We start from the raw sequence: 16,107 nt of genomic DNA, 5'->3' as shown, positions 1-16,107 counted from the left end.
GCACAAGAGAGGAAAGAGGGGAGAGCATGGGAGAAAGGAGTAGAGGAGGAAGAGAGGGAACGTGGAGAGGAGTAGAGAAGGGAGGGGAGGGGAAGAGGGCACAAGAGGATAGAGGGGAAGGGAGGAGCGGGGATGAGGAAGAGAAAAAAGGTGGAGAGCAGGGGAGGAGAGATGTGGAAGAGAGGATTCAAGTTTAGAGGGTGGGGGAGAGGGGAGGGAAGAAGGAGAGGACGGGAGAGAAGGAGAGGGGAAAGAGGGGAGAAGGAGAGGAGAAAGAGGGGAGAAGGAGAGGAGAAAGAGGGGAGAAGGAGAGGAGAAAGAGGGGAGGAGAGGAGAAAGAGGGGAGAAGGAGAGGGCAAAGAGGAGAGAAGGAGAGGGGAAAGAGGGGTGAAGGAGAGGGGAAAGAGGAGAGAAGGAGAGGGGAAAGAGGGGAGAAGGAGAGGAGAAAGAGGGGAAATAGGGGAGAAGGAGAGGAGAAAGAGGGGAGAAGGAGAGGGGAAAGAGGAGAGAAGGAGAGGGGAAAGAGGAGAGAAGGAGAGGGGAAAGAGGGGAGAAGGAGAGGGGAAAGAGGAGAGAGGGAGAGGGGAAAGAGGAGAGAAGGAGAGGGGAAAGAGGGGAGAAGGAGAGGGGAAAGAGGAGAGAGGGAGAGGGGAAAGAGGAGAGAAGGAGAGGGGAAAGAGGAGAGAAGGAGAGGGGAAAGAGGAAAGAAGGAGAGGCGAAAGAGGGGAGAAGGAGAGGGGAAAGAGGGGAGGAGAGGAGAAAGAGGGGAGAAGGAGAGGGGAAAGAGGAGAGAAGGAGAGGACACCGGGTATAATTAGGTGCTCACCGACAGAAGCTGCTGGCTTGTCGCTCTCCTCTCTTTCAAAATAGAGTCCTAATTGAAATCCCATGGCCTTCCTCTACACACACACACACACACACACACACACACACACACACACACACACACACACACACACACACAATGACACACACAGATATGCACAGACACACACACACACACACCCACGTATGCACACACCCACTCATAAACACCCACACATACACACAAATTCCCACTCTGACAGGCCCGGTCAAGTTTCCGAAGTGACTGTCACTTGGAACAGACAGTTGAAAGTCAAGTGGGTGAGAGTGGACTGTAAGTGCACTCAATTGCAACTGTAATTAGAGTGATTGCAAAGTCTGCAGTCAGAGCAAAAGTCGACCTTAAACCTCCCCACCCCCTCACACATACTCACAAACCACACTCACAGTGTAATTAAATGAAATCTCAAATCTTTTTTTGTTTTTTTAGCCCTTTTTACAAGCAACAACACAAAAAGCTTCAAAGGCCCTCATAGAGCTGCATGTAAACCATCAGAGGTCAAAGTACAGGAAAGATATTCCCTCAATTTGTGTTGTTGTTGCATCATGGTCTCAAACGGCCACTGAAATATTTCGCCGGAGGCAAATTTCTGCCTATTTAAGGGTGCCCCCCTCCAGCCACTCTTTCTTCCTCTCTCCTCTCTGGAAGGAAGGTAGATCACGCCTCCTTGGTTTCCCATCTCTCCTCTCTGGAAGGAAGGTAGATCAACCATCTCTCCTCTGTCCTCCTCTGACAGACAGGAAAGCAACAATAACTTCAATTGTTCCAAAACAATGTATACTTTATTATTTTTCTAATTTTTGACCGAAGAAACGATCTTGAGCTGACTAGTAAGATTAGAGGCAAAGGTTGCTTTGTGAACAACATTAAGTTACAGTATATTAACATTAGAAGAATTCTCTGTAAAATTCACAGACCTCAATGAAGTCACTAAAAGCAATAGCAAAGTATTATCATACAGAAGGCCATGATGTTATTTGGCCATCATCTGTTTCTTGGTGTTCCTCTCAGGCCTCAGCAGGATGATGTAACACTTTGGGGCGAAGATGCAGGCCAGAAGTCCGTAACTGGAGGCCAGGATGGCAAAGATCTCCACGGCAACCGTGTACTTCCCCGGAGAGCTGACGTAGGCAGGAATGAACGCGACCCAGACGGCGCAGAAGATCAGCATGCTGAAGGTGATGAGCTTGGCCTCGTTGAAGTTGTCTGGGAGTTTCCTGGCCAGGAAGGCCAGGAGGAGGCAGAGGGAGGCCAGCAGGCCGATATACCCCAGGACCAGGGAGAAGCCCACCACGGAGCCCACAGCACACTCCAACAAGATCTTGGGCCCCTGGTCTCCTCTGATGCCCCTCTCTGTAGGCCGAGGGGGGGCCAGGGACAGCCACAACACACAGATCAGCACCTGGGAACAGAAAGCCTTCAGTTTATAACCCTGAAGCCACTGCTTGGTGTACCATTAGTTCATTACATTGTAAGCTTGTCAGGCCCACCTGTACCAGCGTGCAGAGAGAGATGCCCAGCCTCTGCTGGTTGGGACCCAGGTACCGCATCAGGTTCTCTCCAGGGAGGGTGGAGCGGAAGGCCACCAGAACCACCACGGTTCTGCTCAGCAGGCAGGAGAGGCACAGCACGAAGCTGATCCCAAACAGGGTGTGTCTCAGCATGCAGGACCAAGGCCTGGGCTGACCAATAAATGCCAGCGCACACAGGAAGCAGAGCTTGAGTGACAGCAGAAGCAGGAAGCTCAGCTCTGAGTTGTTGGCCCGGACCTAAAGAGATTAATAAATACAAAAACATTATACAGGAAACCTATCATATAAAATGTTGTAAGACTACAAATATGTAACAGCAGTGTAGCATGTTCTAAATCCCCCAGTGTACTCGTACAAGTGGCGTGTGTCGGTGACAAATAAAAGTAATCAAGGTTGCGGCTGTTAGTGTTGCCCCGACGACAGAGATGACGGACAGGACGATTCCCATGCTGTCGCTGAGGGACAGGAAGTCCACCTGCTGGGGGATGCACTCAGTGTGGTCTGGGCTGGACCAGAACCTCTCAGGACACCGGCTGCACTCCACCGACCCTGAGGGGGATGGGCCCGAGTCGGGAGAAGAGCTCAGTTCTGATCAGAATCAGAGTCACTTAGAATCAGAGTCAGTCAGTATCAGAATTGGAATCTACAATTAGAATCCCAGCCAGAATTAGGGTCAGAATCAGAATCGGAATCTAGAATAAGACCATCAGAGTTAGTATCAGGATCAATTCCAGGATCAGAATTGGTTAGTATCGGAATCGGAATCTAGAATTAGAATCCCAGTCAATCCCAGGTACCTGTCTCTCTGCTGACCTCCCCCTCTGAGCAGGGCAGACAGTCGAAGCAGCAGATTGGTCGGCCCTTCTGTGCCGCCTTCCAGGTGCCAGGGGGGCAGGGAGTGCTGCACACAGACACGGGCACCTGGGGGAATGTCCTGGCATCATTAGCATGCTAGCGTAGCATATCCTAGCATCATTAGCATATATCCTGTTATTGTTAGCAATAGCAATGCCAGCATCACTAATCCTGACATTGCTAGCAGCATACAGTATGTACTGGCATCATTAGTAATGCTAACTTTATATACTGGCATCATTAGTGTGGCACACAGGATATGTATGTAATTGCCCACATGTTTATATGTAGCATTTTTATTGTGAGTTACAAAGGGCACGAGATCACCGCGGTTATAAAATCAGTGGGCTTCCGCTGCGTCAGCGTTCCTCAGTTGGCGGTTAACATCTAACCTGAGAAGCTACTGACGACCAGCCGACTCTATTTTCATTATTCTTTCAGGTGGGTAAACGTCACACACTCGTTCATACGGTTGTAATTCGTTTTGTATAGTGTACCTTTATATTGTAGCACATGTACATTGTAGTATATTAGCTCTAGCTGGCTTTGCTCTAGTATTCTAAAGTAGGGCGAGTTAGCACTAGCTTGTAGGTTGTTGTCAAACTACACTTGTGAAACCATGTCGAAGGCACTGCAACGTTTGTCTGACTCGACTGATATATATCAATGTATGAACTATAGTGTTTTTGTAGTTAACATTTTCTGTTGTTGTTTCCTCCTAAATGTAATCAAATGTACATGGTTAGAGCCAGGGCGCGAATCGCTAGATAGCAGTTAGTTTATCGTTTCCAAAGAAACCAGACAGCTCACAGGGTGTAACAGTGCGTTTACACTGCAGCGACGCGAATCGCTTGCCATCGCTTGCCTTCCCACAGTTCACCACGCGCGGGGGCGTATCAAACAGATTAAAATAGAATTGTAGTTCTCTAAAGTCACTGTTGTAGTTGTCATGGCCAAGTGTTCAGACTTGGGTTTACGTACTCGCAACATCGATCAAAATACAACTTGTATACATAATACAAAACTGTTTAATAGACATATCGTTGACATGTGTAAAAACGTTTTATTATATTATTCAAAGTCTCTGCTAATCTGTCGATACGACCAGGGAGTTCCAGCCGGGCTACTGTAACTAGCTAGTTACCAGAACAAAGTTACGTAACTAATGTGACGAGAGAATGAATTTGAAAGTACAAAAAAACCACCAGGAGCACCGACAACTACGGCAAACCTGCGCCTGGCCTCATTCTTTTTATTAATGTCTTTGTACAAATACAGAGACGTATAGTACAGGACTGGATATGCAGCCACACAGGTGATTAGTTTGTCCTCCATCTTAAAAACTGAAAGCTAGAAATGTTTACCATGGTTGCTACGTTACGAGAAACAAGAAAACACTGCGATTGGCCATCGCTTGCGAAAATCGCTCCTCATTTGCATATAGTTGAGAAAATCTCAACTCGATCGTGTCGCTACCCACAATGCTCCACGCAAGCGATTCATCTGGCTCCATTGAAAATGAATGGAAAACATGTTGTTGCTCGCATCGCGTCGCTGCAGTGTAAATGCACCGTAGAAGCCGTTCACAACAAGGACGATAGCTGATTTTTAGCTCGAGACAACTATCAACTCTGAAGAAATATGCGCCTCGTCCATTAATTGTATATAGCTGGATGTTATCCCTTCTCAGCGTGAGAAACGGTTGAAATACGTGACAAGTAGTTCAATCTAAAATTCGACAATTGTTCAAATGCGTGAGTCTCACGGCAAATGCTGAGACTTTAAAGCCCTGCTTCTACCTGTTTAAGTGTCACGCTGGTAACTCGACCTCAAATCAAATTAATTAATTAAGCAGAGAAGAGTAGGCCTACAGTAGAGTACAGTAGAGTAACTATTTTTCGAAAACATTCTTTCAACTTTTCAAAGAATTTCTTCAAAACCGTTTTTCCCCCCCGACAAACTTTACCCTTTCAAAACTTTTTAGGGGAAACTTTTTTCAGAAAATATATATCGAATACTTTCAAAAAAAGTCATAAATCAAAATAATTTTTCCATACACAACAATACACAAAAAGTTTAAATATATAATCAAATACTGTGGTTCTGTAAATCCTTTGATTTACAGAACCACATCATACGCTTTTAAAAGGAACCTCTTCCAGATATTTTAGTTGACAAAATACCACTAAAATACTACCAAAATACTACATAGTATTGCTTCACCTTTGCACATATTTTTTCAAAATTTCCTTGAGTCTCACCTCACGTCCACTCCCACCACCCCACATCACTCTCTCGATTTCCAGGTGAAACTGGCCCCCCGATCCCTCAGATGTCACAAAATGTCCGACAGTGGCAAATTCTGCCCCACCCTGTGGGGTCACGTGCCAGTTGATGATGTCATAGGAAGCAGGTGGATCTCCATTCTGGTCGAAGTTGACGGGGTCACCCACATGTGTAGTGAAGTTCACACCTCTCAGGTACTGAACAATCTGTAAGAGAGCAAACAACTCCCATTTTACAGTATTAGGTTGCTAATCATGAAAATAGATCAGAATAAAATATAGATAGAATAATTTGTATTGATAATCCCTTAAAGAATAATAATGCCTTTGATTACGTGTTTCTAAATCCTTATTCAGTATGATGTTAAAGGTCAGCTCACGTCTTTGGGCTGCAGGTGCTGGAGGTTGGGACACTGGTCTCCAGGAGGGCAGGCCAGCATGCCATGCAGAGCGTGGGCGATGGCGTACACTGCCTTGTACACGTTATAGGTGCCCCTCAGCTGAGACACGTCTGCGTACATACTCTCCCCCTCCACTGGGTTTGAGAAATTGAAACAAGCTGATTTACATGAAAATCATGTCAAAGTGAGTCAATCAAGACCTTCATTGTTATGAACAAGACAGTTTTCCTATAATAGGTACACTGACCTATGACTTCTGACCCTGAACACAGCCGAGCAGTGCCCTGACCGGCCTCCAAAGAACACCCAAACAGCTCTTCCCACAATTCCCTGAGGAAGGGGTCGTGATGGGGTGAGGGCCCATCTGGCCTCAGCTGGGTCAGGAAGGCTCCCAGCCCAGGAATAGGGGCCCTCCGGAGGGCAAACCCGATGGTGCCGGCCAGCGATGGGAGGTTCTGGGGGACTGAGAGGCTGGTGAAGGTGACCCAGGCCTCAGTAGCGATCCACTGCTTATCTGTGATGTTCTGACGGACTACTTCTTTTAACAGAAACTGTTGAATGAAAAACAGGGTCAGGGAAGTTGTCTTTTTCTGTCTGAGTAATCGGTTTGTCTTTTAAAGTATGCTATTTGTGGAATCCCCCTTGCACCATGGAATAAGATAATGTGTTGCATGCTCCACCAAAGCTATGTTGTGTGCTATGCTACGTTATGTGACAATGGCAGATATCAGGGCCACATAAAATATCGACATAGGGCATCTCTGCCCTGCTATATTGTTCTGATGCATATATGGCAACAATACAAGATAATGCTGCAAGTGGAATCATATTAATTGTGAGTATCTGAGATAGTCCTGTATTGACGAGGCTCACCTGTGCATCCTGGGAGATGGCAAACACCACCACAACCGTGGCAGAGGACCTCTGGATGGTGTCAACCACCCGACTGATCCTGCTCTGGGAATGGACCTTAAGGGAGAAGAAAAGGATGATTAGAGAGAGAGAAGAGAAGTGAAACTGAAGAGAAGTGAGAGAAAGTGCAAGAGGATGAGAGAGGAGAGAGAAAAAGAGAGAGAAGAATATACAAAATCAAAAACATACAGAAACAGATACCGACACGAGAACAATGAGGCAGGTCTTCAGACAGTACTTTTGGGACCTCAGAGAGAGAGAGAGAGAAAGAGAGAGAGAGCATGAAAGAGGAAAGCCTATACAGATGAATGAACAGACACAGACTTGTCTAGAATACCTTGGGGATGACCTCAGAGTAGGAGACACACACTCCAGAGCCCTTCAGCTCCTGCAGCAGCATTTGGACCCCATACTTCCCGTAGTCATCGTCCCCAGACACCAGGCCCACCCAGGTCCAGCCAAGCCGGGACAGAAGTGAGGCCATGGCCTGCGCCTGGAAGGCATCGCTGGGAACAGTCCTGAAGAAGGAGGGGTACTTCCTACTGTCACTCAAACATGCACAGGATGCAAAGTAGCTCACCTGGGGGAAAGGAGAGAGAGGGAGAGAGAGAAAATGACAAAGGAGAGGGAAAGTAAGAACTAGATTTAAATGTAGGTGGGTAGGTACTATATTCATCTATGAGGGGAAATATCAGCGTAATAGTAGTCAAAATAAAAAAGATATACAAATAAATACACAGGGCTGTACAAGGGGTAATAAAGAGGGTAAATTCACTTATGCATGAAACAATTTAAACGCAGGTGACAGCAATGGAAGCAAATCAGTATTATTACAGTATAATTAAAGCCATCAAAATTTGCCGTGACACACACAGATGGAGTATTTAGACATAGAAAAACTGTTGTTCTCCCTCATATTCGAGCACAGCATCGCAAAAAAGTAAGGAAGTGGAAAGAAGAAGGAATATTTATTAGTAACCTCCCAACCTACCATGGGCAGGGTAAACACTCCCAGGGTCTGTGCCACCACGATGGAGGAGGAGGAGCGGTCGTCTCCGATGATGACTGGCACCTCGGGGGTTGTGCCACAGTCTGTGCCTGATATGGAGTCTTCCTGCCCGGTCACCATGCCCAGGGCTGCCCCCAAGGTGGTGCCCTCAGCCAGGCAGGAGTCTGAAGCCAGGTACCCCAGCCTGAGCCCAGGGAGGAGGCTAGGGTTACGGTTCACCTCCTCCACAGCAAAGATCATGGTCTTGAGCCAGCGGTACGCACGCTGGTTGAAACTGGAGCAGGGGAGCAAGATAAAGGGAGGGAAGGGAGAAGAAAAGAGTTCTGGGTTAAAGGACCTGGGTTTGCACAACTGCAAAGAGGGAGATTTAATAATTTCACAGACGACTCTTCAAAAACAATTGTAAACATTTGCTTTTACAAACCACTTACATGGTACAGTTAGTGTTGCTGCGTTGGCTCCTAAACTCCAGCTCAGGTTCTGGAGCTTTCACATGGATGGGGAACAGTCCCCCGATCACCACGTCCCCTGCCCGATATACACTGCCGGACACAGGCTTAGCCAACAGCCGGCAGGCCCCCCCTCCTGCCAGCCCCAGGACCAGCCCAGGGAGGCAGGCCAGCAACCACAGCCAGCCAGAGAGCCACATCACCTGGAGAGAGGACCGACGGAGAACCATCACATGGAGCTGAGAAAAGAAGACCAACTTAAAGGATGGACAGTGATCAGACACAGTAAGATAAAACAATGTATTCTAGTATCTATTCTCACTGTACATTTCTTTTCTGTTCATGAAATTATACTTCACCAGCTCCAGCTACCTGAAAAAACATTTTGAATTGGTAAACAGATTAATAAGAGAAAGTGAGAGAGAAAGAGAGGGGAACTCAGAGGAGACAGAAATGTTCCTGGGCATCCTCCTTCCAGAGAGAAGGGGAGAGGAAGGAAGAGGAGACAGCCAGGGTATCACTGATATAGGAAGAAATTAGCCCGCGGCTAAATAATCCATGGCCACCATGGGGCACAGTGAGAGGGAGGGCAGGGCATTCTGAGGGAAGGGGTGGGGGAACTGGGGAGAAGCCATGTGAGCGTGTTGTAATAACGGGGGTTAGTGACCTTCTGAAACCACCTTGCGTTACTCTTCTTTTACGATTCCTATTGTTGAATGAGAGTAACAAAGAATGTCCGTCTCCACTGATGATGTGGCTTCTGTCGAGGTTGGGTTTATGCTGATTTGAGCCGCAGTAACAGCAGACAAAAAATAAGACTCAAGAATTTTCACAAAATATCAAAATCACAGGAAATGGTCTGCAGTAACGTCTCTCCGATGCATGAGTTTTACAGACAAAAGGCAGTTGTTGTGCAGTGTGCCTTGTGATATATGGTCCTTTCAGATTTTCTTCCTGGTCACAGGGCATGGGGAACCCACAATGGCTGTAAAGCCAACATACCTGAAAGACTCCAATGAACAAGCATCAAAATAAATCGTGAAAAGTAAGTCGTAGATGATAATAATAAAACATTTACAGTATACTGTAGACAGACAAGGATAGCCAGAATAAATACAGTTGTTTCTAAACACTGTCTTTTATTATTATTCAATAGGTATGCATATACAACAGACTAACTTTTGGACAAAGCAGGCTAGAATATTTAGACTTTTTTGACAAAATAAAGGACCTTGGGGTGACTTGTAAGATATGAGACAAAGTGTGCTTTTTGAACAACATCTGGTAACATTAACTTATTTTAGCATTAGATTTTTACAGAAGATTTTTCTGTAAAATTCACAGACCTCAATGAAGTCACTAAAAGCAATAGCAAAGTATTATCATACAGAAGGCCATGATGTTATTTGGCCATCATCTGTTTCTTGGTGTTCCTCTCAGGCCTCAGCAGGATGATGTAACACTTTGGGACGAAGATGCAGGCCAGAAGTCCGTAACTGGAGGCCAGGATGGCAAAGATCTCCACGGCAACCGTGTACTTCCCTGGAGAGCTGACGTAAGCTGGGATGAACGCGACCCAGACGGCGCAGAAGATCAGCATGCTGAAGGTGATGAGCTTGGCCTCGTTGAAGTTGTCTGGGAGTTTTCTGGCCAGGAAGGCCAGGAGGAGGCAGAGGCAGGCCAGCAGGCCGATGTACCCAAGGACCAGGGAGAAGCCCACCACGGAGCCCACAGCACACTCCAACAAGATCTTGGGCCCCTGGTCTCCTCTGATGCCCCTCTCTGTAGGCCGAGGGGGTGCCAGGGACAGCCACAACACACAGATCAGCACCTGGGAACAGAAAGCCTTCAGTTTATAACCCTGAAGCCACTGCTTGGTGTACCATTAGTTCATTACATTGTAAGCTTGTCAGGCCCACCTGTACCAGCGTGCAGAGAGAGATGCCCAGCCTCTGCTGGTTGGGACCCAGGTACTGCATCAGGTTCTCTCCAGGGAGGGTGGAGCGGAAGGCCACCAGAACCACCACGGTTCTGCTCAGCAGGCAGGAGAGGCACAGCACGAAGCTGATCCCAAACAGGGTGTGTCTCAGCATGCAGGACCAAGGCCTGGGCTGACCAATGAACGCCAGCGCACACAGGAAGCAGAGCTTGAGTGACAGCAGAAGCAGGAAGCTCAGCTCTGAGTTGTTGGCCCGGACCTAAAGAGATTAATAAATACAAAAATATTATACAGGAAACCTATCATATAAAATGTTGTATGAGTACAAATATGTAACAACAGTGTAGCATGTTCTAAATCCCCCAGTGTACTGGTACCAGTGGCGTGTGTCGGTGACAAATAAAAGTAATCAAGGTTGCGGCTGTTAGTGTTGCCCCGACGACAGAGATGACGGACAGGACGATTCCCATGCTGTCGCTGAGGGACAGGAAGTCCACCTGCTGGGGGATGCACTCAGTGTGGTCTGGGCTGGACCAGAACCTCTCAGGACACCGGCTGCACTCCACCGACCCTGAGAGGGAAGGGCCCGAGTCGGGAGAAGAGGTCAGTTCTGATCAGAATCAGAGTCACTTAGAATCAGAGTCAGTCAGTATCAGAATCGGTCTCTAGAATCAGAATCCCAGTCAGAATTAGGGTCAGAATCGGAATCTAGAATAAGACCATCAGAGTTAGTATCAGGATCAATTCCAGGATCAGAATCGGTTATTATCAGAATCGGAATCTAGAATTAGAATCCCAGTCAATCCCAGGTACCTGTTTCTCTGCTGACCTCCCCCTCTGAGCAGGGCAGACAGTCGAAGCAGCAGATTGGTCGGCCCTTCTGTGCCGCCTTCCAGGTGCCAGGGGGGCAGGGAGTGCTGCACACAGACACGGGCACCTGGGGGAGTGTCCTGTCATCATTAGCATGCTAGCATAGCATATCCTAGCATCATTAGCAATTCTAGCATAGCATATCCTAGCATCATTAACAGTGCTAGCATCATATACAATAAACTGGCGTAGTTAGGAATTAATGTAGCATCAGTAGCAATGCTAGAATAGTATATCCTGTTATAATTAGCTCTGCCAGCTTCACAAATCCTGGGATCATTAATAAAGAGATTATCAAATATCCTGGCATCAGTAGCAATGTTACCAAAGTCCTAAGTTTTTACACTTGCAAATATTTTAGTGGACAATATACTACTAAAATACAAGATACTACCAAAATGTTACAAAATATCACTGCACTTTCCCCTTTGCACAATTTATTTATTTATTTACTTGAGTCTTACCTTACGTCCGCTCCCAGCACCCCACATCACTCTCTCAATTTCCAGGTGAAACTGACCCCCTGATCCGTCAGATGACACAAAATGTCCGACAGTGGCAAACTCCACCCCACCCTGCGGGGTCACGTGCCAGTTGATGATGTCATAGGAAGCAGGTGGATCTCCATTCTGGTCGAAGTTGACGGGGTCACCCACATGTGTAGTGAAGTTCACACCTCTCAGGTACTGAACAATCTGTAAGAGAGCAAACAACTCCCATTTTACAGTATTAGGTTGCTAATCATGAAAATAGATCAGAATAAAATATAGATAGAATCATTTGTATTGATAATCCCTTAAAGAATAATAATCCCTTTGATTACGTGTTTCTAAATCCTTAATCAGTATGATTTTAAAGGTCAGCTCACGTCTTTGGGCTGCAGGTGCTGGAGGTTGGGACACTGGTCTCCAGGAGGGCAGGCCAGCATGCCATGCAGAGCGTGGGCGATGGCGTACACTGCCTTGTACACGTTATAGGTGGCCCTCAGCTGAGACACATCCGCGTACATACTCTCCCCCTCCACTGGGTTTAAAACGATCACAGAATTACAGAAAACATGGTTAACAGTGAAGGTCAATATAACAAAAGGTATGACAATGCAGTGCTTCATTTTGTTACAATCAACACAGTCGTTTTTTCCTGTAACAGCTACACTGACCTATGACCTCTGACCCTGAACACAGCCGAGCAGTGCCCTGACCGTCCTCCAAAGAACACCCAAACAGCTCTTCCCACAATTCCCTGAGGAAGGGGTCGTGATGGGGTGAGGGTCCGCCTGGCGTCAGCTGGGTCAGGAAGGCTCCCAGCCCAGGGATAGGGGCCCTCCGGAGGGCAAACCCGATGGTGCCGGCCAGCGATGGGAGGTTCTGGGGGACTGAGAGGCTGGTGAAGGTGACCCAGGCCTCAGTAGCAATCCACTGCTTATCTGTGATGTTCTGACGGACTACTTCTTTTAAAAGAAACTGTAGAATGAAAAACAGGATAAGGGAAGTTGCTTTTTTCTGGCAGAGAAATTGACAGATCTTTCTTTTACAGAATTCTGTATGTGGACCTCAGGTAAGTGCTACATACACCTGGCATTCTCTGTGAAGATGTGACAATAGCAGATATCCGGGCCACATAAAATATAGGCATTGGGCATCTCTGCCCGACGATATTCTTCTGATGCATATATGGCAACAATACAAGATAAAGCTGCAAGTGGAATCATATTAATTGTGAGTATTTGAGACAGACTTGAACTGATGAGGCTCACCTGTGCATCCTGTGAGATGGCAAACACCACCACAACCGTGGCAGAGGACACCTGGATGGTGTCAACCACCCGACTGATCCTGCTCTGGGAATGGACCTTAGGGGAGAAGAAAAGGATGATTAGAGAGAGAGAAGAGAAGCGAAACTAAAGAGAAGTGAGAGAAAGTGCAAGAGGATGAGAGAGGAGAGAGAAAAAGAGAGAGAAGAATACAAAATCAAAAACACAGAAACAGATACCGACACAAAAACAATGAGGCAGGTCTTCAGACAGTACTTTGGGGACCTCAGAGAGAGAGATACTGTGAAAGAGAGAGAGAGGGGAAAGCCTATACAGATGGATGAACCGAGACAGACTTGTTTAGAATACCTTGGGGATGACCTCAGAGTAGGAGACACACACTCCAGAGCCCCTCAGCTCTTGCAGCAGCATTTGGACCCCGTACTTCCCGTAGTCATCGTCCCCAGATACCAGGCCCACCCAGGTCCAGCCAAGCCGGGACAGAAGCCAGGCCATCGCCCGTGCCTGGAAGGCATCGCTGGGAACAGTCCTGAAGAAGGAGGGCCACTTCCTACTGTCACTCAAACACGCACAGGACGCAAAGTAGCTCACCTGGGGGGAAAGGAGAGAGAGGGGCAGAAAGAGAGACAAACAAGAAAGAAACAAGGAATAAACCCAGTTTAAAATTTTCCTGGAAATACAGATGTAATTTTTAGAGAGAAGCAGTTTATTTGCACAGCATCCCAGCAAAGTTGGGATGCTGTGCAAATAAGGGGGAAAGAAGAAGTAGTATTCATCCATAGACGGAGCCTCCCTGCCTACCATGGGCAGGGTAAACACTCCCAGGGTCTGTGCCACCACGATGGAGGAGGAGGAGCGGGCATCTCCGATGATGACTGGCACCTCGGGGGTTGTGCCACAGTCTGTGCCTGATATGGAGTCTTCCTGCCCGGTCACCATGCCCAGGGCTGCCCCCAGGGTGGTGCCCTCGGCCAGGCAGGAGTCTGAGGCCAGGTACCCCAGCCTGAGCCCAGGGAGGAGGCTAGGATTACGGTTCACCTCCTCCACAGCAAAGATCATGGTCTGGAGCCAGCGGTACGCACGCTGGTAGAAACTGGAGCCGGGACACAAGATAGAGGGAGGGAAGGGAGAAGAAAAGAGTTCTGGGTTAAAGGACCTGGGTTTGCACAACTGCAAAGAGGGAGATTGAATAATTTCACAGACGACTCTTCAAAAACAATTGTATGCATTTGCTTTTACAAACCACTTACATGGTACAGTTAGTGTTGCTGCGTTGGCTCCTAAACTCCAGCTCAGGTTCTGGAGCTTCCACATGGATGGGGAACAGTCCCCCGATCACCACGTCCCCTGCCCGATATACACTGCCGGACACAGGCTTAGCCAACAGCCGGCAGGCCCCCCCTCCTGCCAGCCCCAGGACCAGCCCAGGGAGGCAGGCCAGCAACCACAGCCAGCCAGAGAGCCACATCACCTGGGGAGAGGACCACCGGAGAACCATCACATGGAGCTGAGAAAAGAAGACCAACTTAAAGGATGGACAGTGATCAGACACAGTAAGATAAAACAATGTATTCTCACTGTACATTTCTTTTCTGTTCATGAAATTATACTTCACCAGCTCCAGCCACCTGAAAAAACATTTTGAATTGGTAAACAGATTAATAAGAGAGAGAGAGTGAGAGAGAAAGAGAGGGAAACTCAGAGGAGACAGAAATGTTCCTGGGCATCCTCCTTCCAGACAGAAGGGGAGAGGAAGAAAGAGGAGACAGCCAGGGATCACTGATATAGGAAGAAATTAGCCCGCGGCTAAATAATCCATGGCCACCATGGGTCACAGTGAGAGGGAGGGCAGGGCATTCTGAGGGAAGGGGTGGGGTAATTGGGGAGAAGCCATGTGAGCGTGTTGTAATAACGGGGGTTAGTTACTCTTCTTTTACGATTCCTATTGTTGAACGAGAGTAACAAAGAATTAGGGGTGGGAGAAAAAATGGATTCACATTTGAATCACCACTCAGTCTGCTAGCGATTCAGATCGATTCATAAATGTATGTGAATCGATTTTTTTATGATGCTTTTTTATATTTTTTATTTATATAATTTATTTTTCTCTTCTTTTTTTATGTCGGAAAAATGTCAACACAGGAATGTTGACATTATGGCAGGGAATATCACACACTATTACACTGACTGCCATAGTCAAAATTCACTCAATAAACACAGCGCGAGTGACCAGTGCCCAATAAAACTCAAGAAACACCGCGCGCGAGTGTTCAGTTTCAGTCTTTCAGCTTTCATTTTCTCAAAGGCAGAGAAGAATACCCAGGGCTTGGTTTACACCTATCAACATTTCTATCCACTGGGGGACCAAAGGCAGGCTAGGGGAACTCATTTATGTTAACCCTTGTGTTATCTTCGGGTCATTCTGACCCATCAGTCATTGTGACCCACCGTCGTATTGCGACAGATTTACCGCATACAAAGACAAAGTGAAGCATTTTCTTTTAACAGCTAGGCTGTCTCAGACCCCCCACATTGCAAAGGTTAAAAGAAAATTATTTTAATTTGTTTTTGTATTGTGTAAAATTGGGTAAACACAACGATGGTTCGTTATGAACCTTTGGGTCATGTGACCCGAAGGCAGCACGAGGGTTAAATAACCTCCTAAAATGAACATTTCATGTAATGGGACCTTTAATCAGTTTGCTGATTTGAGCCGCAGTAACAGCAGACAAAAAATGGTCTGCAGTAACGTCTCTCTGATGCATGAAGGTCAGAGAGCTCATTTTAGAGACAAAAGGCAGTTGTTGTGCAGTGTGCCTTGTGATATATGGTCCTGACAGGTGTCTTCCTGGTCACAGGGCTTGGGGAACCCACAATGGCTGTAAAGCCAACATACCTGAAAGACTCTAATAAACAAGCATCCAAATAAATCATGAAAAGTAAGACGTAGATGATAATAATTAAATGTAAGATATGAATAAGGGGATACAAAATAAGACTTAATCTAGAGGTTAGCATTCACATTTTATTTCACAGTGTATTGTAGACATACAAGGAGAGACAAAATAACCACAGTTGTTTGTAAACACTGTCTTTTATTATTATTCAATAGTTATGCATATACAACAGACTAACTTTTGGACAAAGCAGGCTAGAATATTTAGAAGTTTTTGACAAAATAAAGGACCTTGAGGGGACTCGTAAGATGAGACAAAG

General features: G+C 46.8%; 2 protein-coding genes across 2 annotated transcripts; both read right to left on the bottom strand.

Moving 5' to 3' along the window:
* Positions 1–1,838: 1,838 nt before the first annotated feature.
* LOC136952286 (extracellular calcium-sensing receptor-like) lies at positions 1,839–8,508 on the bottom strand. Its single transcript, XM_067247003.1, has 11 exons — positions 8,291–8,508; positions 7,842–8,133; positions 7,188–7,430; positions 6,812–6,907; positions 6,186–6,489; positions 5,918–6,072; positions 5,514–5,744; positions 3,195–3,318; positions 2,753–2,946; positions 2,356–2,634; positions 1,839–2,267 (listed from the first exon to the last, which is right to left on the bottom strand). Exons 1-11 carry the CDS (start codon positions 8,506–8,508, stop codon positions 1,839–1,841), a joined length of 2,565 nt encoding a protein of 854 aa, XP_067103104.1.
* Positions 8,509–9,710: 1,202 nt separating this feature from the next.
* LOC136952208 (extracellular calcium-sensing receptor-like) lies at positions 9,711–14,359 on the bottom strand. The gene is made up of 11 exons (XM_067246911.1): positions 14,142–14,359; positions 13,693–13,984; positions 13,240–13,482; positions 12,874–12,969; positions 12,277–12,580; positions 11,986–12,140; positions 11,582–11,812; positions 11,061–11,184; positions 10,625–10,818; positions 10,228–10,506; positions 9,711–10,139 (listed from the first exon to the last, which is right to left on the bottom strand). The coding sequence occupies exons 1-11, from the start codon at positions 14,357–14,359 to the stop codon at positions 9,711–9,713; spliced, it is 2,565 nt and encodes an 854-aa protein (XP_067103012.1).
* Between the last annotated feature and the right edge of the window lie 1,748 nt (positions 14,360–16,107).

This window comes from Osmerus mordax, chromosome 11 (genome assembly GCF_038355195.1).
Source record: "Osmerus mordax isolate fOsmMor3 chromosome 11, fOsmMor3.pri, whole genome shotgun sequence".
NCBI classification, from domain to species: domain Eukaryota; kingdom Metazoa; phylum Chordata; class Actinopteri; order Osmeriformes; family Osmeridae; genus Osmerus; species Osmerus mordax.
The sequence above is the reverse complement of the archived record's forward strand: the minus strand, read 5'-3'. Positions and strand labels throughout refer to the sequence as shown.

Bases quoted from the DNA above. Each gene is read 5' to 3' on its own strand.
- LOC136952286 (XM_067247003.1), bottom strand. From the start codon at position 8,508: ATGTGGCTCTCTGGCTGGCTGTGGTTGCTGGCCTGCCTCCCTGGGCTG. The intron at 6,908-7,187 runs GTATTCTAGACA...TTCTCCCTTAAG, and splicing joins ACTCTGAGGTCATCCCCAAG to GTCCATTCCCAGAGCAGGAT. The intron at 5,745-5,917 runs GTGAGCTGACCT...GCTCTCTTACAG, and splicing joins AGCACCTGCAGCCCAAAGAC to ATTGTTCAGTACCTGAGAGG.
- LOC136952208 (XM_067246911.1), bottom strand. From the start codon at position 14,359: ATGTGGCTCTCTGGCTGGCTGTGGTTGCTGGCCTGCCTCCCTGGGCTG. The intron at 12,141-12,276 runs GTCAGTGTAGCT...TTTTAAACCCAG, and splicing joins TTCAGGGTCAGAGGTCATAG to TGGAGGGGGAGAGTATGTAC. The intron at 11,813-11,985 runs GTGAGCTGACCT...GCTCTCTTACAG, and splicing joins AGCACCTGCAGCCCAAAGAC to ATTGTTCAGTACCTGAGAGG.